Source organism: Coloeus monedula, assembly GCF_965178545.1.
Source record: "Coloeus monedula genome assembly, chromosome: 26".
Lineage (NCBI taxonomy): Eukaryota > Metazoa > Chordata > Aves > Passeriformes > Corvidae > Coloeus > Coloeus monedula.
Window position 1 is genome coordinate 6379783 of NC_138806.1, and position 27712 is coordinate 6407494.

A 27712-nucleotide genomic window follows, 5' to 3' on the forward strand; every position below is an offset into this window, starting at 1 on the left:
AAGGTTTAAAAAAAGCTGGGTGAGAGATCTGGTTGCTGGCCCTGGAGTTTCTCTTGTGTGGTTCCATACATCCAGTTAATTTATTGCCAGCAGACAAACCCACAAGTTTCCTCCTTGCTGCTGGTAACCTGAGCTCCATTGCTGGCTTCATTCGTCCCTGACGGTCATGGCAAACATGTGATCACACTAATAGCTGATTATTAATCACTGCCAGTGGCTGTAATTATATCAGCTCTTAGGAAGCCAGCTAAAAGCACTGTCTGTCCATCCAGCATGGAGAGCAGGGCCCTGTGTTGTGGGGCAGATAATGGTTGTTGGAGACTTCATTTCCTTTTGCAGATCGATGCAGTTTAGGAAAATGATTCAGATTTGGTACCTTTCTGCTTCCACCCCGCTGTCCAGACCCGTTTGCTTTGCTCTGCACCATGGTGGGGCTTTCTGAGCCCTGCAGGAAGGGTTTGGGGTTAAAGCAGGGGTTGTGCTGTCCTCTCACTGCCACAACCAAGTGAGACCTTCTCCTCCAAGAGTCCTGAGTCCATCTCTGGAGAGTCCTGGTTTCCCCCCATATGTCACTTTTGAATGGCTTTTAAGATGATGAGTGTATTGTTGTAGCTGTGTATCCCTGCTGGGTGTATCCATAGGGATGGAAGGAATCCCTTCCCACAGCAGCATCACACCTCACCAGCAGGGACGCTGAATAAAGTGGGAAATGCAGAGTTTGGAGCATGCACCAGGAGTCTGTCAGCATTTGGCCTGCTGCTCCCAAGGATCTCCTGGGGCAAAACTGTGTCAGAGCAGTGTCCTGAGTGCATTAGGATGGTTATTTTGCTTGGGGCATCTTAAATACCGGTGGAATTTGAATGCAGCTGGCAGGAGTTGCCTGTATGTTTGTTGTGAGGGATGCAGTGACTGGCACATGCTTTTGCTTGTGCAGGAATGAATGACCAGACCTTCCCTTTGCTCCTGTTGTGTCAGGTTTTGCCTAATAGAACTTAGTTTTTACTCTTCTTTTCAGGTACCTTTGCTGAGAGGTGGCAGAGCAGCCTCAGGACATCACCATGATGGAGGATCACGCACCTGGCCAGGAAAAACACTTCTCATCAGGTGAGCACGTCCAGGAGGTGGTGGAAGGACCTGCCTGGCCCACTGCTGAGCTCAGTGGGGAGAGGGAGAGCAGCGTGGTGGTACGAGGGGTCCTTGGGGACAGCCTTCTGTGTGTGTGTGGAAGGACACTGTGGGTCAGCTGGCTGCAGCCAGTGCGCCGTGGGGAGCCCAGCAGATGCTCCAGCATTCACAGTCGTAGGAGAATGCTGCTTGTGGACATCGTTGTCCAGCATGAGCAGAACAACCCCTGGTATCCAGACTGGGGGTGATCCCACTGCTGCAGCTTTGCAAGGGTGTGTTTGTGTTCACTCCTCAGTTTGCTATGCAAACACAGCACTGTTTTTATTTGGGGTCACAGCTCAAGGATGCTGCTTGCTGCCTGCTTTCCTCACCTGCACAGGGACACGGGGACAACTGAACAGAGAGCTCTGGGAGTGGGGGCCATGCCAGAGACTTCCTCACCATATTTCAGACCTGCATTTCTCCAGAAGCTTTTCCTTTCTCATTCTGCCATGCTCCGCAATTGAGCTTGGAAACCCGCACAGCGCCAGCAAACCTGGTGGGACTCACTCCTGGCTATGCTCCATATAAACATCATCTTAATTTCCTTTTCTTGAGGTGCTTTGGACACCTCTTACACCAGATAAATGGATGGCCTCTGTCCTGGAGAGCATCCACAGCATCCATTCATCCCGGGCTCTGTAGCGCATTGCGGTCCGATAGCTCCTCTCAGCTTGTTTCACACATCACAGGTTCCCAGGGACTTCGCTTCTTCTTTTCCAAACCCGTTTTCCCAGCTCTCATTTGATTTGCCCACACCCTTGCTGAGAGGAGACTCGTGCCTCTTGCCCTGCTCTTCCAGAAGACTTTTGCCACCGCTTCTTGGCACAGAATGTTGTCCTGCACTGAGCCCGTTACAAACACGGGCTGGTTTGCAGTCCTGGGAGTGCTCAGCCTGCTCTGGGAGGGAGAGGACAACAGTGACTCGGAAGCTGCACATCTTTCCTCCTTACGTTGCTGAGATCTCCTTGCCTGCTTGTGCCATGCTTTGCTGTTTCTGCCTGTCCAGTTCACTGGGCTTTTCTTTTGCTGATGGGTTTCCGCTTGTTCCTTTTGGTGGTGACACTGGTGCTTTTGGTTGGCATTTTCATGCTTTGCTTGCTTTTAGTTCAGGTGGTTTTTACTCTCCAGCTGCAGCTTTTTGCTGCTGTGGACCTGGGCAATCAGAGTCGGTAACCCCCAGGCCCCAGTTCATAGCCAAGGACTTGTTGTAAGTATTTGAATGTTTTCCAGGCTATCCCCTTCAGATACCAGTCGATGACGGATCGGATGAGCCTGTTTCTGAAACATCTGATGCTAAGAGCACCCCAACTACAGAAGGTGGGAGCTCTTTGACTTTCTGCTTTGAAACCATGATGGATGGGGTCGTGGTAAACCTTGCCACAGACTCCCTGTGCCGTGTCCTGGTGGGGTTTCTCAGGAGGAGAAAATGCTCTTCATTAGTCTTGTCACTGGTGGTGTTTGCCATGCTGCAGAATGAGATAATGAGCTTTAAAGGTGGAGAGTGGGCTGGATAGCAAGAAAGGTGAAGTGTTCATTACACCTCAGGAAGTTGCTTGTGGTTTGTTTCCTGCAGACTTCTTACACGGGCACTGCAAGGTCCCGGCAGTGCAGCCAGGAGCAGTCCTGTGTTGTGTGACACAGGTTTGTGTCACTGTGCTCCCCGAGCCCTGAATGCCTTGTGGGTAGAAAGACACTAATTCCAGAATGGTCCAGAGACTGGTTCACTGTTGTTATTACCTTCACTTTTTGCGTTCCTCTGGCTGCTTTAATCCCGAGTATCTGCCTTTGGAGACTTGAGGTAGAGGCTTTAGCTTGCAAAATTGTTCTGAAAGGAAGGAATGGTGGGCAGAGATGCCAAGCAGTCCAGCCCTGTCCCGCTGGAGGCGTGGGCTGACTGATTGTCTGGAAAGTGCCTCAAGAAATCGGGACATAAAACCTGGTTGGTGCAGGAGGGGATGGTATCCTGCTTTCCGGTTGGATTGGGACTGTCAGGATGAGCAGACACCCCTCTGGTAGGTGGAGCCAGGTGTCTGTCTGTCCCAGAACATGATGCAGCCACAGTGGGGTGTTTTATGAAGGTGTCCTGTGGGAGTTGCTCTGTCCTGCTCCAGAGCAGCCCAGTCCCCATGCAGGGTTGCTGTGCCTGTGCATCAGGCACCAGTGGCTGCTTTTAGCTGTGGATTTTTGGACAAAAAGGCAAAGCCCTCAGAAGCATAGGGAGCCCATTGTGGCACATTGTGTGGCAGGGGGCAGCTCATGGTGTCCCTGTGGTTCTGGCTTTGCTGTGTCATGCTTGGTTGTTCCCTCCACAAGCTCCATTGGCTCAAGGGAGGGAGCCGAGTGCTTCTCTGAACAGAAAGTTCTTCAGGCACATCATGGCCTTCAGAAGGCTTTGCCTCTCAACAGCTGTGTGAAAGCTGTGTTGTTTTTCAGATGCCACAGCACCTTTAGTGGAGGAAGGAGACCACGAGGATCAGGGTGGTGCGGAACAGCACGGGGAGATCCCAGAAGGAACCACAGGTGAGGGAGACCAAGGTGCAGCTTCATCTCTTGATGCAGACAGAGCAGAGAGCTGGACTGGTCGGTGCTGTGAGACAACACCACAAAACCTCTCACAGGGACGCTGCTTCCGATGCTGCTTCCTTCTTCTCCAAATAATTCCTCACTTAAATTGTCCTCTTGCCTTCCCCATCCTGGGGGAAACTTGCAGCCTTTTCTTCTCTCTTTCTCTGCTCCACATCTGACAATCCTTCTGTCTGGTGTCTCTGCGGTGGCTTTGGCTCCCACCCCCAGGCTCTACCTGCAGATCCGGGTCATTCCTGCCCCTGTGCCAGCAGCCCCTCGCCGCTGGTCTCCGCAGGCCCTCGGTGCCTGTCCTGCGGCCCTCGGGCTCTGCCCAGCCCTCGCGGGTGTCTTTGCAGTGGCAGGTGAAAACCAGGCCACTGCAGCAGTGCTTTTAAGGATAATGCAGAGGAAGTGAAGTGACTAATTCAGCCTGAATGCCCTGTGGGGAATCACTGCACCTGGGCCTGGTTTTCCATGGAAGGATGGGGCCTTTCAGAGGCAGAGCAGGGAGTGACTGTGGCAGTGCTGTGTGTGAGAGAGAGCAGGATCTGGGAGGGCAGATCTGTGTGCGAAAAATGAGGACGTGTCCCCTGTGCCGTAGCCAGTGGCTTTCCCTGGAAGCATCAGGCAGGACCTGAGAAAGGTAGTGGGTGGAAAAGGGCTTCTGCCACAGCCAGACACTGAAACAAGCTCACAGCAGTGAAATTTCTGTCCTGCATCCAGTCCCTGAGCTGCTGGTGGAGCCCTGGGCTGAAACACGGAGGCTCTGGTGCAAGATCTGACTGTCCCAGGGAGCCAGTGTGTGTGTCCTGAACTGCTTGGAAAAAAATGGGGAAAACAGAGAAAGTCCTGGTTTGACTGGAGAACTGTGACATACAAATATAATTGTTTAAGCTGGTTTGAAAGTAGTCACAGAATAAATTGAAAAAATGCTGATGGAGACAAACCATCATCACTGTGAAGAAAACCGTGCTTCTCTGATGTACCAGTAGTCCTGAAGTTCAGGATTTCTCTAGATTTGTATCAGGCTTGGAATTACTGGTCTCACACAGCCTTGGCAGGGTTCACAGGTTGGTCACAGACACCAAGAAGGTGAGCTCAGGTAAGAGACATTCATGGGAGTGCTGCTGGCCACATAAAGGCCAGGTGGGGTAGAAGAGGGATTTAAATCCACAAGTTTCCTTGTTCCTTAACAGCCTGTTTTCTGCCTGGAAGAGCTTGTACTAACCTGCCATTTAGGATATGGAAGTTGGTGAAACACTTCTCTGGTCTGTACAGCACAGGCTGAACAGATCTACCCAGATCCATCATCGGTGTGGGGAGATTTGCTTTCTGATACTGCCCTGCTCGTGGTACAGCAGAGATCCTGCCCATTCTGATGGGCAGCCTCGGCAGAGAGGTGAATTCATTCTCCAGGCACATGCTTAAACTTGTTTTGATCATGTTTTTCCCCTTCTTTCTCCGACCTGGGAGCAGCTGAAGAGGCGGGGGTAGGAGCCACTCCCAACCTGGAGGATCACGCTGCAGGAGACGCCACTCAAGGTGGGTGAATCGTCTGTTGCTGGGACCAGTTGTTGCTGCCCACGTGTGCAACTGGTTGGTGGTGGCTTGGGAATTTTGTTCTGTGAGGAAATGCTCTGCCCTGCACAGCAGCTGTGCAGTTCTCCCTGTACCTGACAGAGGAGGGTCGTACACGCTTGGAATGTTCCAACACAATCATTTCAGGGAGTTGCAGCTTCTCATGCACCAGATTTCCATCTCAGATGGCCAAAGTCATGGTGCTTGTTTGTCCAGTTGCAAAACCAGGGCATTCTCCAGGCTGGAAGAGCTGATGGACAGAGCTGGGATGTGCCATGACCTGAGGAACTTCTCAGATTGAGCAGAGGCAGTGTGGGCCCTGCGTGTCACACGTGAAACTAGTGCACTGTTTAATTACTGTGTCTTTCTAATGTAAAACATGACTCAAACCTACTCACTGATACCCTGACTTTAACATTATGGGATTTTTCTCCTCATCCCAGTCTTGGGGAATGTGAGTGACAAAGCCAGGCACAGTGGACACAGTTCTCACAGCATTAATTACGTGCCTGCTTAGGTGAGCTGAAAATTATCCAGGGACCATTTGGACCTGGAAAGCTTCTCTTGACTCTGCTCAGTTCAGACTTGATGGAAAATTGGTTTTCCCAAAGCCCCCAGTGCTGGCTTAATTCCATGGGGCAGACTGAGGGGTTGAGACTCGCCGTGATGTTTCTGTCCTGCCTGCACTGTACACCACAGCCCTAATTTAGTGCACTGTTTAAAATCTTAGTGAAAAGCCATGTTGTGAAGTAGTTTCCTGTGTAGTAAACACAGCAAATCCCTCCAGTTGGGCAGTGTCTTTCCTCCTCGTGGCTCCATTAGTGCATTTAGACATCCATGTCTTTTACAGAAGTAAATAGATCTTTGCCTTCTCAGCTCAGGGTGGAATTCAGGTTGTTGTTGCTTTCCACACACAGATGAGCACAGTTCTGTGCACTCTGCTCCCTGCAGTTAGAATAAAACCTTTACTTGCCTGGCCAGTGGTTTTTGCACTGTCAGCTCTTCTAGATATGAAATAGTGGCACCACTATAAAAAAGAAATCAGGGTTGTTAGTGCAGGGGGTTGAAGTTCTCTCTTCTCTCTGCCCTGGCTTTAGTGCTGTTTCTCACCAGATTTTTGCTAAGCCCTTTCTGTCCTGTCCTGGGATCTTTCAGCTGTCACGTACGAGGTCTTTGGTTGGTTGTTTCACTTAATTGTGATAATTCTCTTAAAATGGGGAGGACACTGATGAAAGACTAAGTTGGTCTTGACTTCATCTATTCTCGTTTTACTCGTTTGTTATTCTACCAAAGCCACAGTCGTGATCTCAGGGCTCTGGTTTAGGCTCTTTACCTGATCAGTGCTCAAAAAGTCAGGAAGGAGGACAGGGCTCTGGCCCTTGCCCAGGCCCTCGAGGCAAGAAGAGGTGGGCACTGAGCAGCAAACTGATGGTCCAGTGGTGTTGTTAGGGAAAATGGGAATGTTCTTGGCTTTTGGAAACCTCTACAGCTAAACCAGCTCATGGAGTGCAGGGTGAACCCGGCCTCCTCCGAGCCGGGTCCAGGCAGGAATCTGGTCTCCCATGTGCTGTGGCTGTCACTGTTCCTGATTCCTGTGGGGATCAGAGTTTCTTTGAGGGCAAAAGCCACTGTGGGAGTGAGTTGTCTGTTCAGTGGGGCCGGGCGGGACTTGCTTTTCTCTCTCGATTGCCGGTAGAAATCCTGAATCTCTCATGTTACGTGATGTTTGACATGCCTGTGCTAATCTCTTGCCCATGCTTCATACCCCACGTCTTCAACTCCAGGCGAGCCGAGCTCTCCAAAGCTCCAGCCTGGCCCTCAGGAGTGTGTGGGAGAGGCAGTAAAAGGTGCCAGCCAGCCCCCAGAGCAGGGAGCGGGGCTTCAGCAGCCGCCTCTGTCACGTGAAACGAAGGCCCCGGCAGCAGCTCCCACCAGAATCGAGGTCACCATCCCAATACCCCTGGATATGTACCAAGGCTCTGGAGCATCCGAAGGCAGCAGTGAGTTGTGGGATCAGGGAGGCAGAGAAGGCGTCGGTGTGGAGCCAGAGCTGGGCCGTGGCGTGCGCACGGAGGGTCTGGCAGGAGCAGGTGGCACAGGTGACCATAAAGATGGACCATCTCCTTTGTGTGCCAGAGCTCTGTTAAAAGAAGATTCCAGCGGATGGGAGAGAGATCAGGACCGGGATATTGATGAAACTTCTGAGCAGGGTTTGCCTTCCCTTGTGGATCATCGTGTTTCACTGGGACCTGAAAAGGGCTTGTGTCCAGCAGCAGCCAAGGAGACTCGTGAAGAACATGATGGAGAAAACAAGTCCAAAGATGTCCTCAGAGACACCCCAGGAGAGGCACTTCTGACTGAAGCTGAGTCACACAAAGCAGGAGAGGACCAAGAGGAGAAGCAACAGCCACTGGGGGGAGAAGGAGGTCTGGATGTGACCCCATCAGAGCCTTCTGAAAGTGTCTCCCAAAAAGAGGCTGAGCCCAAGGAGGGAGAAGATTCCGGGCCTGTGCTAGAAGCAGCCAAACTCCCTGCTGAGGTAGAAGATGATATGAAGGACAAAGATGCTCCTTCGGAAGAGGTTGTGCCAGATGCAGGGGGCCGCCGGACGCCCAGGAGGAAGCCCAGTGGCCTGGCTGCAGACAAGGCCACTCGTGTCCCTCTCCTCAAAGGTGTGTGCTCCAGCTGCTGCCCTGGGCTCGCCTGGCTCCCGACAAGGCTGCCTGATCCAGCACTGCAGCTTGCTGCCACCTCAACTCCTGCTGCTTGGAAATGGCCTGGACCTGTGCTGTGACTGATCTACAGTGCTGCTGCTCCCTCCCTGCCCCTCCCTCTTTATTTAATCCTGGATTGGATTGCCAGACCCTTGCGCTGCGGTTCCGCGCCCCTTGCATGGTGCTGGCGTGTCCCTAATCATGCTTTTTTTCACCTGTTTTTGTTTTGATTTCCTTGGATCTGTTGGGTGGGTGCCTTAACTCCCACCTGGCACCTTCCCAGAGAAGATGAGGACCGGATGGACGTGGCTCTGGCATGCTGGAGTGGGGCTAACCTGGCGTGTGCAGCTTGTTCCGGCAGGACACGTGCCATCTGGTTTGCATGTCTGATCCAATAACTCTTGGAATTGGCTTTCCTAAAGAGGAGGGAGGAGGAAAAAGGCAAGGATGGCAGGTCTAACCATGGAAAAACCCCCACATTGATCCTGTTTCTTGTACTTCCCCCTTAAATATCCGCTACCCACTGCTGCTGGAGGTACGGCCTGCAGCCAGCAGGACATTTTCCCACTGCCAGGCATGTCCATTGCTCTTCCAAAGCATCCTGCTGCCATCCCAGCTCTGGATGGGGTGTCCCTGGGTGTGCCAGCACAGTGCTGGGTTTGGAGGTTCAGCAGGAGCTGCCTGTCTGTCTGGAGGCATCTAAACAGTGTGTGGGGCTGGGCTGGGCTGGGAGGGCAGGCTTGGGTCAAGGTTTGAGTTCACTGAATACACGAGCATCCCTTACACCTTTCCTTTCTGTTTTCCACTTCTCCTGGGTTCAGGAATGTCCCAAGGGCCCAGCTCAGTGGCCGAAGGCAGGTGGTGCTGTGAGCTGTTAACAAGCCAGGGCAGCAGGACACACGTTGGTGTCTCACCGTGTTGTACCTCAGCTCGGCTCTCCAGGGTCTGTCCTGGGGGAAGCTCTGCCTTTTCCCCCAGATCCACATTCCAAAGGCTGGCTTGGCTGCTCCCGTTAGCCTGGGAATGCTGCTCTGGTTTGCGGCTCTTTGCTGTGCGGGGCTCACGAAGAAATTGTTCATGGAGCTTTTTCCGCTGGAGCTAAAGCTCATAACATATTTCTCGTTGTTCCCTCTGGGATCAGCAGCGGGAGGCTTCGCACGTCTGCTGTGGGGCACTGGCATGGCTTGCACTGGAGCCTGGAGCCACGGCGGGGTGGGGATGCACTGCCCAGAGCCAGCCAGCTTCTGATTCAGTAGGAGAAGTTTAATTATTGAATGGTCTTTCCCTTCAAAAACAGAGATACTTGGTGGCTGTTTGGCTCCAGCCTTGCTCCAGTGTGCAGTTTAACTGAATTTGGGAGGGGTGGTGCCTCCGGCAGCTCTGGGATGGGTCCGTGCTGGATTAACAGCATTGTCCGTGCCTTTGGGAAAGGGCTGATCCCCCAGGACAAGTTTCCAAACACCGGGGACAATATCAGCAGCTTCTCCTCCCAATTAGCAGAAGCTGGGGGGAAAAGGGCTTTGTTATGAGTGCCTTGTAGTTCCAACTTTATCTCCTCCCCATTTCTAATCTCCTAATTAGACTGACCCAGGTGGAAGGGGCACTGTGCTGGGAGGCAGGGAGCAGCCTGTCAGGAGAGATGGGAATTAACAACAGCCAGGATAAAAGTGCTCTGCAATGCCAGCTGAACACCCCCCTTAAATGAGATCACAGTGCTGCTGGACTGGGGCTTCCTTCAGCTTGAGTCCCTATTTATATGATTGTTAGAACAAGTGGGTGTTCCAGAGACTCGTGTTTAGGGTTAAAGGGAGCTTTCTGTCCTAAGCTGGATGGATCCTGCGGGAACTGGGTGGAAATCTGGGCGAAATGCTCTCACACAAACCTCGTTGGTGTGTCTGGTCTCCAGTGCTGACTAACACAGGATCATCTGCTAACACAGAAGGAATGTGTTTGTGGAGTGGGGGAAGGATTTCTGCAAGAAATGGTGACTTTGTCGTATTTCTAAGAACAGTATTGAGTTTAAGAGAGACCAGGGACAGGGAACACCCCCAGCAGTGTGGTGTCCTCTCTGGAGTTTATGACCAGTCCCAAGAGGTGTAACTGTGTGTTTCCATCTGTCAGGTCGTGTTGACAAGGAAGGGACCGAAGCTGATGAAAAGAAACCCAAGGTAAGCTAAAAAACAAAACCAGGGGTGACACCTGTCCACAATTCCTGGCCCCTCTCCTGCCCTCCTGGCCTGCTCTTGTGCCTCTTAGGAAACCTTCCCATTATGTTCCATTTTTCCATTTGTTTTCAAGAGTGTTTTTGTTTTTTCTTCCCTCCCTTGGGTTTGGATGGTGCAATCCATGGGTTCTTTGAGGGTGAGGAAATGGTCCAAATCTAAATCAAACTCATGGCTCATGGGGTTGGGTGGGTGGTTGGAGAAATCATTTTCTCAGCCCAGGACTGGAAAGCAGCAGCTGACCTTGGGGCAGGCTCAAAACTGCACTGAGGACAAGCGTAACTGTGAAAAGAGCAAAACATGCAATTAAAACATTAAATTAAATAATCTAGATCTTGCAGATCATAGAATATCCTGGGTTGGAAGGGATCCACAGGAATCATTAAATCCAGCTCCTGACTTGCACAGGACAACTCCCCAAAAAGATGCTGTGTTATATTCTGGGTGAGGAACAGAGTTTAATAGTGGGTAAATTCCAGAAGTTTAACAATATCTGTCACACTGGTAGTTTGGAGGAGGTTTAGCTCAGCTGGCCATTATCCTGGTTAGTGCCTGAGTGGGATAATGGACAAGCTGAGGGGAAATTCAGTGGGTGAAGATTTAAAGATGAGGGATAGAATTATTTTCAAACAGTGAAATTGGTTATTTCTCTATGCATTGCCCCGGCAGTCCCAGCCATCACCTACGCCACACCCAGCTCTGTATTGCACCTTCTAATCCTATTTGATGTTGCTGATCCCATTTTCTTTCCTTCCCATGCTGATTTTTTTTTGTTTCTGTTCCCATTTTATTTCGTTTCCATGTCCAAGAAATCCTCACCCTGCCCTGCCAAACCCCCTGGCTCCATCCCCCCCCTCCGACACACAGCCCCTCCGAAACCACCCTCCAGCCCTGCCTCTGCCTCCAAGCGAGCCTCTCCTGCCGCACCCCGGCCTGCCAGTACAGGGATGCAGGAGACAAGAGCCAAGGTAAGGGAGCGGGGTGGGACAGAGGCCAAGGGCAGTACCTGGAGGTGTTCCTGGTCGATGGAGCTTGGCTGAGTCCTTCCCTGTCCCATGGAGAGGGTGGGATGTGCTTCCCCCTCACCTTCCCGTGGTGAGGCCAGGCTTGGCTGCGATGTTGGTGTTGGGAGGAACCAGCACAGAGAGCACTTGCTGCAGGGTGTGACCTGCTCTCCCCAAGGTGTTCCCAGGTCCCCTCATGCCCTTCCTTGTTTGCAGCTCTGTCTGTGTTTCTGCAGACAGCAGATGAGTTTGAGCTGTGCCAGAGCTGCAGGTGCTGCACAGGGCAGAGAATGCAGCGCACCCATGGCTAATCCTGCGGGAGAACAGAACCTCGGAGCTTTTTCCCTTTGTGGCATTCAGTCACATAAATACACCCGTGGCGAGGGAAAGCACAGGGAGTGCAGCTCACAGAACCATGGAATCCTGGAATGGTTTGGGTCAGAAACGACCTTAAATCTCATCCAGTCCCTCCCCTGCCATGGGCAGGGACACCTCCCACTGTCCCAGGCTGCTCCAAGCCGTGTCCAGCCTGGCCTTGGACACTTGCAGGGATCCAGGGGCAGCCACAGCTGCTCTGGGCACCCTGTGCCAGTCACAGATGCTGGGATTAATTTATCTTCTGTACCAAATTTTAGCAGAACAGGGGAAACCAAAGGCTGAAATTTAGAGAACAGAGGTGTGGCTGAAGCAGGTGTGAGCGTGCAGTGAATGGTGCAGCTGAAGCCAAGGGCTCACCTGGGAAAGGTCACAGCTGCTCCAGCAGCCCAGGCCTGGGGGATGGGACAGGAGGTGTGAACGGGCACATTCCAGGTGTGGGGAATCCCAGGGGAGGAGGTGGGAGGGTCTCACGCTCTGGTATGCTGTGTCCCCAGGCGAAGACGGGCACGGCACGCACGGGGCAGGCGCAGAGGAACTCCACCAACGCCACCCGCATCCCGGCCAAGACCCCCACGGCCCCCAAGACCCCTCCCAGCTCCGGTAGGTGACGGTGGGAGCCGCGTGCTGGTGTCTGGGTGGTGCTGCTGGGCAGTTCCAGGGGGTTGATGACCAAACTCAGCCCTCTCCTGGGGCTGGGGTGCAGAGCCAGGGGTGACCCCTCTGAATCGAGCCTTTCCAGGTGCTGCTCAATCCCCTCTGTTCATACAGTCACCAGTGTGTAGGAGACGACAGTTGCTTTATCCTGTGGGATTTCCTCAAATTTGGAAGATTTAGGCAGCTCCGTTTTTTTAATCCATCTACTCGTTTTCTCTCTGACAATATTTCACAAAGAGCAGGGGCAAGAGGATCAATTCTTCGATTACAGGAATGGAGATTAGCCCATTATGCTCAGAGAAGAAAACCCCAGAAAGCATCAGGCGTTGTGAATTTCCATTAAAGTGGTGCATTTCACTGGATATATACATATATTTCATACTTAACCAGCACTGCATAAAACCTTAAATCAATTAATTTTCCAGCTTTATTATGTTTAAGTATCTTTCTCATTCACTAAACAGGCAGAAAGGAGCAGAAAAAAACACCTCCTGCAGCAGCAAAGACTGAGAAAGGTGATGTTTAAGGGTCTTCTTTTCTTCTTTCATTTCCTTTTCAAACTGGGGACAGTGCTAAGCTGCTCAGCGATCAGCTTTAGTTAATTACAGAAAATAATTTTGTGGAAGTGCTTCCAAATTTCTAATAGAAAAGTGGTTCTGAGTGTCTTTTGTCTGTAATTCATCATGCCATGCTCGGGTGGGGAGTCTTACTGATGATCCAGGCAATGGAGACCATCTTCCTTCTGGGATATTAGGAAATTGCCTTTAAATTGCAGTTTTCCCTTCAAAATGGAGTAGAAGAAAGTGCAGCCACCATCCTCCCCCTGCACTGGGAGTAGTGGGTGGGCTCTGGGACGAGGCAGAGCAGCCCCCACGGGCAGCAGGGAGCAGGGAAGGGTTCTGACCCGTGCTGTCCTGTCTGCAAACCCCAGGTGAGCAGCCAAAGTCTGGAGACAGAAGCGGTTACAGCAGTCCCGGCTCCCCCGGGACTCCAGGCAGCCGTTCCCGCACCCCCTCTCTGCCCACCCCACCAGCCAGGGAGCCCAAGAAGGTGGCAGTGGTTCGCACCCCACCGAAATCTCCCGCCTCTGCCAAGACCCGCATCCAGCCGTCGGCCGCGCCCATGCCCGACCTGAAAAACGTCAAGTCCAAAATTGGCTCCACCGATAACCTCAAGCACCAGCCTGGAGGTGGCAAGGTAAACACGGACTCTGCTTCCCAGGGGCCTGTCTGTGGGGACAGTGGGTGCTGGGTGCTCCATCCGGGATGGGAAAACCTCCCTGGAGCAGCAGCAGCCCGGCCATGGGCAGGGCTCCAGCCCGACTCTGGTGTATTGGAAAGGCTTTGGGTTGGATGCTTGGCTGGGAGTGCCTTGCCTGGCTTAGTGCAGCTCAGCTGTCCCATGGAGAGCTTGTGGTGTGGGTCTCATGGAGCGGCTGCCAGGGGAGTGACATCCCCTGGTGGTGTCCAGGCAGGGACAGCAGGTTGTGACCTGCAGCTCTGAGGAGTGGCAGGATCAGGGCTGTGTTTCCAAATCCCACACTGTGCCTGGAGCAGTCCTTCCAGCACTGCAGGAGAGGAAAGGATGGTCTGTCTCCTCCTTCTGAGGGTCTCAGGCTCGGACCCCACGTTTTTCCAGACACTGGGATTTTGGATCCAGCTCTGTTGACAAAGGCCTCGGGTTGTGTTGTGCCATCAGGCACTGTCTGGCTGCACGGTGCAGGGTGGCATGGCCAGAGCTGGTGGCGCTTCTTTCAACCGTGTTGCACTCCCAGAAAAGTTGTTTCATGAGCAGCAAAGTGACCTCTGGGCTCCAAGTGCTTGGGAGTGAGGGTCTTGGTTAAATTCTGCAAGCCTGACAGGGGACACTGCCTGTCCTGGGGTGACAATGCCTGGCTCCAGACTGTGCAGAGCCATAACAAGTGCTCCCTGAGTGCTGTGCATGGCATTTTGTGTGAGCAGGTACCTCAGTGGCTCTGAATGTTCCCCTTTGGCATGGGGGGAGGCTTTGAGCTGGCTCCTCTGCATCCTCTGAAATGGCAGCCTGCTTTTCCATGGCCTTTCCAGGCGTTTTCCACCGTGGCTGGCAATTTACTGGCTTTGTGCCACAATCCAGGGGGGCTCTGGAGCCTGGGCAGGGCTCTTGGTCATGAGACAGCAGCACATGAGCACAGTGTCCTTTTTGGGGGGCTCAGCCCTCCTGCCCACTTAGCACAAGACACAGGTTTTTCTTCCCACCCCCACAAACCCTGTTCTCCAGGGATTTTAGAAGGAACCCTTGTTTACTGGAAAATAGTTAAATTACTTGCTTGTTCTTTTTAATCCAGCTTTTACAGTTTGTTTTTTTTCCCTTTCTGCTTCTCTGTTGTTGTTGTTGTTACTGAAAGAGTAAGAACAGCTGAATTTGGGACAATTCCTTGCTCTTTGCAGGGGAGAATGGCTGGATGCTCTGCTGGGGGTTCTGTAGGGACATGAGGCTGCTCTCAGCAGAATGGTTGCAGCTGGAGCAGAAGGGGCTGATCCCACACGTTTGATTTTAGGCTGGTCAGAAATGGGTTTGGAGCCTGCCCTCTGTGGAGATTCCAGACCCCCAGCCCAGGGAAGCAAAAGAATGTGGGGCACACACGCCAGGAGCCAGCCAGGCCCCATCTCTGCCGGTGTTCCTGCATGGCCTGGGCACTCCTGTTGTCGCTGGATCACCGAGTGCTGCTCTGGCAAAGCCTGGTGTGGCAGAGCTGGGTCCCAATTTGTGGGATTAGTGGATGTGAAGTTGGAAAATCCTGCTGGAAGCACGTGCCAGCCGTGATGCTTCTCAGGCTGGAGAGCCAGGGCATAGCAGGGAGCTCTCCTGGCAGCAGCAGGCCGGGATTGGAGTGCTGGGGTGGAGGCGAGGTGCCTGCTCAGCCCTGGGCATGGTGCTGCCCAGGAGTGTCTGTGCCCAGGGATGTGGCACCGCTGGCTGCTCTCACAGGACTGTGCTTCACACAGGCTCAGACCTGTGGGTTTTTACCTGCATTTACACCTGTGGGGGTTGTAAAGCCACTCCAGGGTGTGTGGGGAGGGAGCAGGGGTTGTCTTCACCCTTGGGCTGTCTGGAAGAGCTGCTCCCATGCCCGAGGTCCCTTCCTACACAACCAGTGGGGAAAACAAGCCCCGAGTGGCACCAGCGTCATTAGCACAGAAATCCGTGTGTGGAGGGGAGGCTTTGGGGCTGGGGGCTGTGGTTAGCAGGGTGAGTGGTTCCCATGGGGCCCCAGCCCTTCCTGGCCTCGCTCCCACCGGGAATGGTGGGAATGTGCCACAGAGCTGGGATGGGGCTGCATCCCTGGCCTGGGGCTGCATTCCTGGCAGCCTTGGCTTTCTCTTGGTAGCTGTGGAGGAAGTGTGAGCCCTGTGCAGGGCAGAGCTCGGTGTCCTCTCCCAGTGCTGGACATGCAGCTCCTGCTCCCCAGCATGGCCAGTGGCACCTGTTTGCCCAAGGCCAGGTGTGCCTGGCCCAGAACGGGACTGTGGTGCCTGGCATGGGAGCTGGAGCTGGGCATGATTTTTCTGTCAGCTCCACCCCTCCTCCTCCCGCTGGCTCTGCAGGCCGAGTCTCGGAGCCCTGGAGGAGTCTGCGAGCCCTGGTGCCTCTCAGCGGTGCCTTCCTGCGTGTTTGGTGCCCAACGAGGTCCCCGTTCTGTGCAGAGGAAGGAACCAGGCTGAGCTGGCTTTCTGGCTGGTGTTTGTGGCCTGGGACCCAGGGCTGCATCACCACCCAGGCCTGTCCAGTCTCTCTCCATCTTCACTTTCCAGCCCAGGAGCAGACAAATCTGTGCAGCAAGCCAGAGATTCTCCTTTTCACTCCTGGCCCTGGAAGGCAGGTTCCTGGTTTAGGGATATAACGCATGGTCAAGCTGCAGATGGTCACGTTGTTTCTCACGCTCTTTTCTGGCTACTAAAGGTGCAGATAATTAATAAGAAGCTGGACTTTAGCAGCGTTCAATCCAAGTGTGGCTCAAAGGATAATATCAAACACATCCCGGGCGGAGGCAGTGTGAGTACCTTCACACTTTCAATGCTCTATAATAGTTCTTTTGATAAGTGGCATGTTGTGTACACTAAACTGCCAATGCTATCTGCAGCGACCCTGCCATCAGATAGCTATTGGTGACGTGCAATGACTCTTTTCTGGCTACCAAAGGTGCAGATAATTAATAAGAAGCTGGACTTTAGCAGCGTTCAATCCAGGTGTGGCTCAAAGGATAATATCAAACACATCCCGGGCGGAGGCAGTGTGAGTACCTTCACACTTTGAATGCACTGTAATAATCCTGATTTTAGTGGCATGTTGTTACACTAATCACCAATGCTATCTGCAGCCACCCTGCTGTCACATAGCCATTGGGGATGTGCTGTCATTTAACCCCATTAACCCAAAGGATGACCCCTAACAAGTCCTGGACATGCCTGACATGGACAGAACTAACTGCCCCGTGTCCAAACCACATCTGTAACAAAACATCCCAGTAACTCCAGGGTTTTGCACTGCCTGGAAGGTGAAAGCCTCCTTGTCTGTGGGATGGGGCCTCTGGCACACAGTGACGCAGGAGATGGGTAGATTTATGAGCAGACCCAGTCCTCGTTGCTTAATGTGCTGCTAAATTGGACATGATCCTGCCCAACATGTGAGCACGCAGGTTCCTGCCCATTCCCATCAGGCAAGTATGATCCATGCAAATATTAAGTTTCTCCTTGCTAACGAATGTGTCCAGCAGCGCCCACGGAGGCTGAGCCTGAAGTACTGTTGAGTTAATTGATTTGCACGCTGGCATTTCCAGCTGTTCCCACATAAATACCAGACTCGGCTTTCAGTTACTGTGCCAGAAACCTGGAGAAACTCCACGGAGGTTGGTGGATTTACAGCTGGAGACAGTTTGGGTCCAGGAAAGACGATGGGCCGAGGAAGGCACATCCCTGACACCCCAGACAGTGTTACTGGGATTTGTGGGTCTGAGATGTTCCCCATGGATTTTCCTTGGACTGTTTTTGATCTCTGTGGATGCCTTCCCTAAGAAACTGAACCTTGCAGAAGGCTTGGCAGGTGAACACAGGAACACAGCTGGGTTTGCAGCCTCTGGCTTAAATTTGGTGTCACTGTGCAGTTATTTCAGAGGAGGCCAGAGGAGCTGCTTTGCAGAGCTCAGACCCCTGTGAAGCAGTTCCATGGTTGTCCCTTTTCCCCACTCTGGGGTCCTGCACTGCCTGGGCTGCCCAGGGTGCAGTGGACCAGGAGTTAGTCCTCCGTGCTGTGGCGGGTGCTGAGCTCATCCCTTCCTCCACGGAGAGCTCACACCGTGGGCGTCGGCAGCTGCAGTGGGTTAAGAATTACCTGGATTTTCATCTGGGGGTTGTGATCCCTCCCCAGGTCCTGCCAGAACTGAAAACCCCATGACTTCTGCCTGTGGGAGCTCTTGGAGCAAAGCCTGGCAGGGGCAGGGTGGCTGCACAGGCTGTCCCCGGGGCTGGGCTGGGCCCTGGGGCTCCTGTACGAGAGGGGCAACAAGAGACCTCAGGGCTTTGATGGCCATTGGGACTTGACCCCCCACAACACTGTCAGCAGGGACCCCTGCCCAGTCATCACTGCTTGCAGAGGGAACTGTCCCTCCCTGGGGCTGGTACCTGGATTTTTAAGCCCACTGACCAGGTGATGCCTCAGGTAAAAGTTGGCACTGCTGATGCTGAGGGGTGGGATCCCCAGGTCTCTGGCACTGGTTTCCCAGGCAAACAACTCTGTTCCCCTTTTCCTTTCTTGCTAAAATGGGGAGGATCCTTCTCTGCTCTCCAGCGGGATGGGAAGGGATGACAAAGTCCTGTCTGTCAAAAAAGGGACTGGAATGAGAGCAGAAAGCTCCAATTGCTGACTGCTTGCACTGGAAACAGGAGGACTTTCAGTCTCAAGTCTCAGCGGTGCCTGAATTGCTCATAGACCCTTCAGGGTCACAGCTGGGATTAGAGAGGCACCAGCTGCCCTTTTTGGGCATTTCCTACTTTCCAACCAAATCCGGCTTCTCTCCTGCCCGGTGCATTAAATGTGTGATCTTTCCCAGCGCTGTCTCCATGTCTGTGTCCACGGTGTCCCAGACCCTGAGGGGTTGCTTTTCTCCCTCTCTGTCTCCTGTCAAATGTGCCTTTTGGTCTGTGTGAGCATCGGAGACAAGGCAGGTCAGCAGGGCTCTGTGCGTGGCACGGAGCCTCTGCTGCTTTTCCTGGCTCCACGATGGGCTGTGGGCTGTTCCTCAGGGCTGTGACAGTCACAGTCCATCACTGGGGGTGATGGGGCCAGCGTGACAACTGAAGGATGCACCTTCCCCTGGGGCTTTTGGGTCAGCCCCGGGCGCACAGATGGGGAGCAGAGGCTGCGGTGGACCCTTGGTGCTGGTCTGGGGCTGCTGGGAGGAGGCAGCTCCTCTGCACAGGTCCCTGTGGTGCTGGCACATCCTCTGAGGCTGGTGAGAGCATCGCACCCGCTGTGGTGCTCGGGGAAACACGGAGAGCAGCGGATGCTCCCCGGGAAATCCAGGCTGTCCCCAGAGCCAGAACCAACCTCGAGGTGTTGATGGTCCCATTTCTCCTGCACAGCCCCACTAACTCCAGCAACAGCTGACCCACACCCGGTGTGAGTCCCAAACCAGGGTCCAGGGGAACCTGTGGGGTTCTGGGGATGTTTTTTCCCCCCCTTGTCTCCTGTTCCTGCCGTAGCTGCCGTGTGTGTGCCGTGGTCCGAGGGTCCTCTCCTGGTGTGTAGCTGCTAACGTAGCTCTGCAGAGCCCCTGTTGATGTCCCTGTGTGTGTGTCCCGTGTCCCCGGTGTCCGTGCACAAGAGGCCACCGGCCCCACGCGGTCTGGGGACGGGGGGGATCCGTGGAATTGCTGGAGCCCACGTTCAGAGACATCATGGGCAAAACACATCAAAACAGAGCTTAAATACCATGAAATGCTGTTGTGGTTCAATATTTTATAACTGCCATTTTAATTTCTATGATGTGAACTCCAGATATTTAGACTTTGCTTTGCTTTTTTTTTTTAACCCTTATTTCCGTTACAGCATTTTTCAGAAATGCATATTTTGGTCACTCTTTTAAAAGTTCTGTGCACATTGATCATTTCTGTTCTTTCAGTTTTTGTGGACATAAGCTTTATGTTTTACACCAGAAAAGGTATTTATTTTTTATGTTTTCTCTCTGGTATATCTCCTCCTTTTGGATGATGTGTATGCAAATCTTAATTAATTACCACTCCACTTTCTCTCTCACTTGAGCACTTTAAAATTGCCTCTACTCCCCCCTCTGTGGAGAGGTGATCTCGTGCATGCTGACATGTTAAGAGGCTACTGCACACGGGCATTAATGATCTCCCATTTCTGATGACGGTTTCTTTGGTGTCATTAATCCTCCTGGGGTTTGAGCTGTCCTTTCCCTCCAGTCCAGCTCAGGTGCCGCTGTGTGTTGTGCTCCCCCTCTCCACCTGCCTGTGCTGGCCACCAGCTCATCCCCTTTCCCTCTCTCCTACGGACAGGTGCAAATCGTTTACAAACCAGTCGACCTGAGCCATGTGACATCCAAATGTGGTTCCCTGGGCAACATCCATCACAAGCCAGGTACCCCTTGGGCTGTGTTGGCCCCGGGAGCTCACGGCGGGTGTGGAGAGGGGCAGGGGGTGAGGGGAGGCAGTGACTGGAGCATCCCAGTGAGCCCTGGAGTGCTGGGTGCTGTTCCCAGCTCCTGACCCACCTCCCACTCTTCTCTTGCAGGTGGTGGCCAGGTGGAGGTGAAATCTGAGAAACTGGACTTCAAAGATAAGGTGCAGTCGAAAATCGGGTCCCTAGATAACATCAGCCACGTCCCTGGAGGAGGCAATAAAAAGGTGAAGGGGCCTTGGGGACAGGCGTGTCCTGCCGGGGCTGTGAGCGGGAGGGGTCGGGCCTCGGGCAGGGTCCTGCTCGGGGCTCAGGGGACGTTTGCTGAGCAGAGCTGGCACTGCTGCCAGGATGTCTCTGCATCCCTCCGGGCCTGTGGCCACCCAAATGAGTGCAAGTGTCAGCCTCTCCTGTGGTTTCCTGCTCTTTCTGCTGTCTCTGAAGTTTGTGTCTCAAACCCTTCCCATGACCAAGTGTCGCCATCAAGTCCTGTGCTGTGTTGCTGCTGTGACACAGAGCTGGCAGCTGGGGAGCTGCAGAGGTGTTGGATCCCCAGTGAAAGTGGAGCATTAAAGGCTCAGCTTTATTTAGCACAGGTGACTTTGCAGCAAGCTGGCCCTTCAGAAGGTGATTTCTCCTTCCTGACCGAGGGCTCTGTGAAGGGAGGGGAGTGTTTGGGGGGATTTCAATTGAAAGACAAAAGGCACTCGGGTCAGGGAAACACTGAGCTTGGGCTGAGCTGTTCCCACTGAGGCTTTGATGGTGACTTCAGCGAGTCTTAGTCAAGTAAAACAGCTCCACAGCCAGGCTTCAAGGCCACCAAGTCCCCAGCAGGCAGGGGGTGAGGACATGAGGTAAGCACAGGGCTGAGACTCCAGCCTGGCAACACGCAGGGTTCAGCTTCCCCAGGGAAAGCAGTTTTTATCTTGCTTGTTTTTCCAGCACTTTTGTCTCAATGGGAGGGGAAGGTTCTGTTTCAGCTCCTGTATTTTGGTGCTTTGTTCTTGGCCACGTGTTCTCTGTGCAGCTCCAGCTCTCACCTCCAGCTGGCCTCTGACTGCGGGACCGCTTGACTTCCTTACCCTTCTCTCTGCCATGCATCAGCCTCCCCTGTGCTTCACTGAGCTCTTTGCCATCAGTTTTGTGATTCCAGTGATGGCTCTGTCACATCCTGACACATTCACTGGGCCATAGTTTGAAGGACTTGCCTTTTGCAGGGGAGTTTATCTGCAAGGCTGTGACCCAGCAGTGACATCACCACCTCAGCCTTCCAGCCTGGTGGCTGCCCGTCCCCTGCCCAAACCCACACCTGGAGGAGGTTGTGGGTGTAACTGAGTCCAGGTGCAGCTCTGCTGTCCCTTTCCCGTGTCCCCAAGCCCCCTCCTTGCTCTGTGACACACAGATGCACGTTTGGACTCACAGTCTACAGCTCCTGAGGCTGAACTCTGGTTGCTGTGCTGGGTCTGCCATGGGGAGCCGAGTGCTCCGTGCTCTGCCCAGGTCCCTGTGCTCTCCCTTGCTGTTCCTGGAGTTTTCCTCCCTGGCTCCAAAGGCAGCCACTCTTCTTTCTATGAGTCAGTGAATGGCCCTGTTTTACAGATCTTTTTCTCCCCAGTTTTCTATTTCTTTTCTATTTTTTGTCTTTTTCCTTCTGGCTGGCATTTCTTGGATCGTGGTTTTTGTTGCTGATGCATTTTTTGCCCCCCACTACCCTTGGTGGGTTTCTTCACCTGTAGAGAGAGAAAGGCAAGGAAGACAAGACGTGGACCCCAAGCCCAGACCCTGCTGGGCTCCAGGCCCTGGTGCTGGAGCCGCTCACCCCCACGGAGAGCCAGCCCCCAGCCTTGCACTTGGCTGGGGAGGGCACCTGTAAGTAGCAAACCAGATCCAGTTCACCAGGAGAGGGGTTTGGCTCCTGGGAGCAGCTCCGTGGGCTAAGGGGAAGCTTCGTGTGCCACGTCCCCCCATAATCTCTGCCAGGGGATTGGGAGCAGCCCAGGTTGTGCCCTCTGTGTTCTGGGACCCGGGACGTCACCTGGGGAGGATTTGGCAGCATCCAGATGCTCCGGTCCTGCTGTCCCCTCTGGTGCTTGGGACGTGCCCAAGGACTGGGGGCACTGGTTCACTGCTCTGAGCTTTCCTCCCGCCTCTCAGCGGCCGTGCTCGAGTGGACGCCTGGCAGGTCCCGCCCATCTCCCCGGCCATGCCCCCCTGACCGCCCTCCTCTCCCTCACAGATTGAGACTCACAAGCTGACCTTCCGCGAGAACGCCAAAGCCAAGACCGACCACGGCGCTGAAATCGTCTACAAGTCCCCCACCATCTCCGGAGATGCCTCCCCGCGCCGCCTTAGCAACGTCTCCTCCACCGGCAGCATCAACCTGGTGGACTCCCCCCAGCTGGCCACGCTAGCCGACGAGGTGTCCGCCTCGCTGGCCAAGCAGGGCTTGTGATCGCGGCACGGCGGCCACCAGGAGAGAAGACAAGGAAAGGAAAGGAAAAAAAAAAGAAAAGAAACAAAAATAATAATCTGGCCTTCTTCCTCTGTTCCTTTTACAGCTGCTTCCCCATCCCTAACTGGTTAATGATTTAACCTGCTTTTACTGTTCATTCAGCTCTAGCTCCAGGACTTCAAAATCAGTGACACTATGAGGTACAAAACCTCCTCTCCCCCTGCTCCTCGGAGCGCACAGCCCATCCCCGTCCCCGCGCTCCCCCTGCGTCCCTCGCTGTCCCAGCCCCGCCCGGGGCCACCCGGGAAGGCAGGGAGGGGGCCCGAGGGGCGGCTACAGCACGGCGCTGTCCCGAGCACCCCACACCAGCACAGGGCAGCGGGTGGCCCTCCCGGGAAGGGGCTGTGACCTTGCCCAGCTCATGCCCTGCCGCTGGCCGGGCTGGCCCGCGGGCCGGACGCGTCCTGGGTGCACAGCCGGGGCTGCGGGGAGATGCCCTCCCTCCCTGCGTTAAATTTGCCTGCTGATTTGGAAGAAACCTTTTGTTTTTATCTCCGAAAGCCGAGATGTGTATGAAGATAACGGCCAGGTACCCCCTAACCCGCTCTCAGCTCCGGCAGCTGGAGTTCAGGCGACGCCGGGTGCCCGCTCCGAGGGGCCCCGGACGGCCGTTCCCTGTCCGTGGCTGTGCTGGAACCGCTGAGTGGATGAGTAGAGGCTTTTCCCCATTCCTTTGGCAGCCCCTCGTGTCGTAGAGTAGATTTGTCTGTATATGCTTGGACCGTGCCAGGGTGATTGTTTTCATAAACGAGCATGTGTTTAAAAAATAAATGCTGTAAGTAGTTTTGAGCTGCCCCGCGCCGGCTCTGCCGCAGCCCAGCCGGGGGCCCGGGGAGCTCGGCCGGCTCCGGGTCGTGGCCAGCCCGGCGCCCGGAGGAGCCCGGTGCCGCATGTCTGCCGGGCGGGGGGCCGGGGCTGCGCCGGGGCTCCCCGGGGCCGGGCACCTCCCAGCGCCCTGGCAGCGTGGATGAGGGGCACTCACAGCTCCAGTGCTGCGATGGCTCCTGGATTTGGGTGCAGCTTGTGACATTTTTGGGTTGTTCTTTTTCTTTCCCTGCAAGGTCAGCTCAGCGATGGCGGAGGTGGCAGCTCCATGGCTCTGCTGTGCCGGTGGCAGCGGTGAGACCCTGGGAGGACGCAGGGGAGGCGGCAGCAGCTCCCCCAGCCGGGGGCCAGCAGCTGCTCCCTGGCACTGAACCCCCTTTCCGGGTGCTCCCCAGGTTTGAGGTGGCAGCGTCTCACCCCTCACACAGCACTGACCACCCCCAGCACCACTCGGAGACAGGAGCCAATCGAGTTCTTTCTTTGGCTGCTTTTGTTCCTGTGGCTCCCTGGGGAGCACGAGGGGGTCCTGTGGCTGTCCCCGCCTGCCCCTTCCCTCTACAACCAAAGAGGCTGAGATGCCACCAGTGAAGCTCCATGTGTGTCCTCCTGCCCTGTCTCCCCCAGAGGCCCCAGCCGAGCTCTGGGAGTGGAGCTGGGGGTGGGAGGGCAGAGGGGGCCCGGTGGGGCCACAGACCCTGCAGTGCCAGGCTGTGCCACAGGGAAAGCTGTGCTTTCCCAGCAGGGGCCCAATTCCTGGTCTGACAGGGCTGGTGGGGATCAGGGCCTCTGGTTGTCCTTGGGGTGGTGGCTGGGTGCCACCAAAGCTGTCAGAGCAGCTGTTCCTGGGCAGAGCAGCACTTCCTCCCAGGACAGGACCTGCTCCCATCCTGCAGGGGCTGTGAGCCCACCCGTCACCCCCTGTCCCTCTGTGGGGCTGGGCTGCCGCAGGCCTGGCTGTGGATGGGGATGGTTTGGAGGGAGGGGGGGGGGTCCAACCCTTCTCTCTGCAGCCCCAGGAGCTGCTTTACTGCTGGGGAGAGGCTGGTCCAGCACACCACCGTGTCCAGCTTGTCACTCACTCTGTTCACTTGACTCCATGGTTGTAAGACTCTGTGCTCCGCCCCTGACTCTGTAGCGCTGTAGGAGCCGCCGCGGTTTTTGTCCTCTGTAGAACGAGCAAGTGGGAGAACCCTCAAAGCATCACCTTTACCCCTTTAGGGCTGCAGGACAGGGTAGCTAAGCTCACCCATCCTGCGGCACCCCTGTCCCCTCCAAGCAGCCCCTGAGGGACACCAGCACCCAGGGCCAGGACATCCTTCGCTTGCGCCGAGCTCCAGTGAGCAGCCCCTTCCTGCTGTGAGTGTCCTCAGCCCCATCTGCCGTCTCCTCCCAGGGGCTGTGGGGTCCCAGGACAGCCCTTTCCATCCACCATGTCACCCACTGTCCCCTCCAGCAGCCCGAGCCACGTTCCCCAGCCCCGACCCTGCATTCAGACCCAGGCCTGAGGGTCCCCGTGAGCAGCCGGACAGCCTGACCCCAGCTTTTCCTTTAATCCAGACACATCTTGGGTCTGAAAGGGGTTAAAGCCGGCACTGATTGAAAAAAAAAAAAAAAAAATCGTATTTCTGCACTCCAAAAGATTCTGCGTGTTAGCGAAGGTCCGGTGCCAGCCTGTGTGGTGCTGGCAGCCCCGTGCCCCCCGCGCTGCGCCGGGGAGGGGAGGGAAGGTTTGATCTCAGTGTATCATTCTAGCTTAGCTTCTGTCTGTGGGTGTCCATAGTGTATCGTGTGTTTAACAACTGGTTTACACTGTTGCCGTAAAAGTGAATTTGGAAATAAAGTCATTACTACGATAATGATAACTGGCACCTCTTTTGCATGGGGGGACACAGCGGTGGGGATCCATCCTCTCGGAGAGCCATCCCTCGGGGCCACAGGCTCAGCACAGAGGGGTGTGGGGGGGACCCCACCCAGTGGAGCCAGGAAGGACAGAACAGGCCCTGGATGAGAACCAGCAGCACCCCAGAAATGTAAAATAAACCCCAGCCCTGGGGTCGCTGCTCTTGCTGACAGCAGCTGCTGGGAAATGATGTCACAGAGGGAAAAAGAGGCCACTGGAACGCAGGAGGGAAGCAGCTGATCTGAGTACACTGAAGGGCCCCTTCCCTGTCCCAGCCCAGCGTTTCACATTCATCAAATGGAATATTACTTTTTAATTTTTTTTTTAATCTTTTCTTCTTTTTTTTTTTTTTATAAGCACATTTGTGCTTTGCCAACAGAATCAAGACATTAACAAAGATCAGCTTCTCGGAAGAAAAGCATTTCTATATAACAAGGACATTACACAGCTCAAAGCAGGAAAAGAAAATATTTACAAAATACAAGGTGGTTTTTTTTGTGTGGTTTTTATAATGCTAAAAGGGTTATTCAGAATTTTCAACCTTATAAATAGAAAAGCACTTCTGCAGAGGGGTATGGTAGCGCCGTTGTTTGTTGGGTTTTTGTTTTAAAGAAACGATGACGGATCCTTTAAACTAGAACAGAACCAAAACCACGAGATCATGTTGAAAATTGTGAAAACCCCGACCATGAAGCAGTTCAGCGACTATTTCTTTACGATTACAAAATGGAAAAAAAAAAAAAGTCCTTTGTATTTTTTTTTTTCCTTTTTTTGGTGATGTGATTATACATAAGACAGGCACAATGCTAGCAACAGGACAGGGACCAGGAGCCACACCGTCGGGACCGGAAAGCGTTACGGATGGGGACGGTGTGCGGGACCTGGGAGTCACTGCGGGTGCGGAACCGGGTGGGAGGGGATGGGGGAGGAACAACAAACTGGGGTTCAAACTCAAATACCTGTCAGGAGGGGGCACCTTGGGCGCCCCAGAAATGGAACGGAACCGACACCGGAGCTGGGACGGTGCAGGAGTGGAGCGAAGCTGTGGTGATGCCACGTGGGATCGGGATGACCCTGAACCCCCGGGAGCCGCCTCCTGCCTCCATCCTTCCCTCTCTGCTCTCCCCTTGTCTGACACAAACCCACCTGCGGGACCCCCTGGCCCTGGCCTGTCCCGGAGCGGCGGCTCCTTGCTCACGGCTCACCCCGACTGCCCAAGCCTACAGCGAGGGCAGAGCTCCAGCACTGGCCACAGCCCAGTCCCAGCTGAAACAGCCTCACCCCAAAGGGCATCCAAGTGCCCCGGGAATTCTGCTCAAAGAGACTCTTCCCCTCCCTGCCCTCGGAACACACCAGGTGTGCACCGGGTGCTTCCCAACTCCCACTCCTCCCAGGCGGAGCTGAGTGTGGATCAGTCACAAGGTCCCTCCTTTCCTCCTGCTGGGAATGCAGCCACAGCCCTCGGCACAGCCACGGCTCCAAACCAGGGGAGAAGGAAGGGGGAGGTGTCCCTGGGGAAGAGGGGGGATTGGGGAGGGGCAGAATCCCCCCTGGGGACACCTGGAACTACAACCTGGGGCAGGAAAATGCAGGAGGGTGGAAGTGCAGGTGGGCACTCTGCAGGTGAGGACAGCCAGACAGTGAAGGTTGCAATCCCAAGACATCACTTTTCACCACTAATTTCACTCCACTAAAACCTTTCAGGGAGGGGGGGGAGTGGGTTAAGAGAAAACGACACCCTTTTGTTGGGAAAAACTATCCCCGAAATCTGCTAGTCAGCTAAATCCTGTGCTCTAGTTTTATACACCTAAAGGGGGGAGGAAAGGGGAGGGGGTCTGGTGGGCTGCTCCCCTCCCGAGGCTTCACTCCGCTGGGAGGAATCTGGGGGCTCATTCATGTGACGAGGAAACATGGAGAAGGAAAAAAAAAAAAAGAAAACAAAGAAAAGAAAAAAAAAAAAAAAGAAAACAAAAAACAGTTTCTAAACTCCTTAAATTCACTAAAAACTGTGAAAATTCCCGGCAGGATGTTTGAATATCAAACGCAGATTTTGGAAGCTTTAATGCCAAGAGTTAGTTCTGTGTGTTGGTTTGCTCACGTCTCCCCGTGTGTCTCTATCTGTGCGCTGGCCGCAGGACTGCGGAGCAGGAGGAGGAGGAGGAGGAGGAGGAAGAGGAAGAGGAAGAGGAGGAGGAGGGGGGGGCCAGTGGGGTTCGGCTCTTGAGGCTGGCCAGGCTGGGCGAAGCTGAAGTGCCATCGCATTCCCGGGAGGATTTACTGCCCGATGTGCGGCGGGTGCAGCGCGACAACCGGTCCTGGGGGTCGGATTGGTCCTCGCACTCCGTCCGGGGGTCGTAGGAGAGCGGGAAGGTGCGTCGCTCCCAGGGCTGCACAGCCTAGGGGAAGAGAATCGAGTCATGGAAAATCCCTGGAAAAGCTCTCGTGTCCTCGCTCCTCGCACGGATCCGGAGGTCAGAGCTGCTCCTGGTGCAGAACCCCAGCCTCAGGAACAGTGC

The 27712-nt window shown here is 54.4% G+C and overlaps 2 protein-coding genes across 10 annotated transcripts in view; one reads left to right on the forward strand and one right to left on the reverse strand.

Annotated features, from left to right (window-relative positions):
* The window catches only part of LOC309582271 (microtubule-associated protein tau-like), a 46855-nt gene extending 21744 nt beyond the window's left edge, over positions 1–25111 (forward strand). For 3 of the 8 annotated variants that reach the window (XM_082297335.1, XM_082297333.1, XM_082297334.1), the window contains exons 2-16: positions 1016–1104; positions 2398–2484; positions 3601–3687; positions 5209–5274; positions 7095–7982; positions 10146–10192; positions 11056–11214; positions 12123–12228; positions 12747–12797; positions 13214–13479; positions 16225–16317; positions 16465–16557; positions 19839–19920; positions 20074–20186; positions 22196–25111. In XM_082297335.1, the coding sequence (XP_082153461.1) occupies positions 1059–1104; positions 2398–2484; positions 3601–3687; positions 5209–5274; positions 7095–7982; positions 10146–10192; positions 11056–11214; positions 12123–12228; positions 12747–12797; positions 13214–13479; positions 16225–16317; positions 16465–16557; positions 19839–19920; positions 20074–20186; positions 22196–22411 (2400 nt within the window). In that variant the 5' untranslated portion in view covers positions 1016–1058 and the 3' untranslated portion in view covers positions 22412–25111. Of the gene's footprint in view, positions 1–354; positions 373–1015; positions 1105–2397; positions 2485–3600; positions 3688–5208; positions 5275–7094; positions 7983–10145; positions 10193–11055; positions 11215–12122; positions 12229–12746; positions 12798–13213; positions 13480–16224; positions 16318–16464; positions 16558–19838; positions 19921–20073; positions 20187–22195 lie in introns of those variants that run through there. The other 5 variants (XR_014227096.1, XM_082297336.1, XM_082297338.1 and 2 more) reach the window with 5 other exon arrangements.
* Positions 25112–25576: 465 nt separating this feature from the next.
* Positions 25577–27712, reverse strand: part of KANSL1 (KAT8 regulatory NSL complex subunit 1) — an 81079-nt gene continuing 78943 nt past the window's right edge. For both annotated transcript variants that reach the window (XM_082297307.1, XM_082297306.1), the window contains exon 15: positions 25577–27592. In XM_082297307.1, coding sequence (XP_082153433.1) covers positions 27311–27592 — 282 coding nt within the window. In that variant the 3' untranslated portion in view covers positions 25577–27310. The remainder of the gene's footprint in view (positions 27593–27712) is intronic.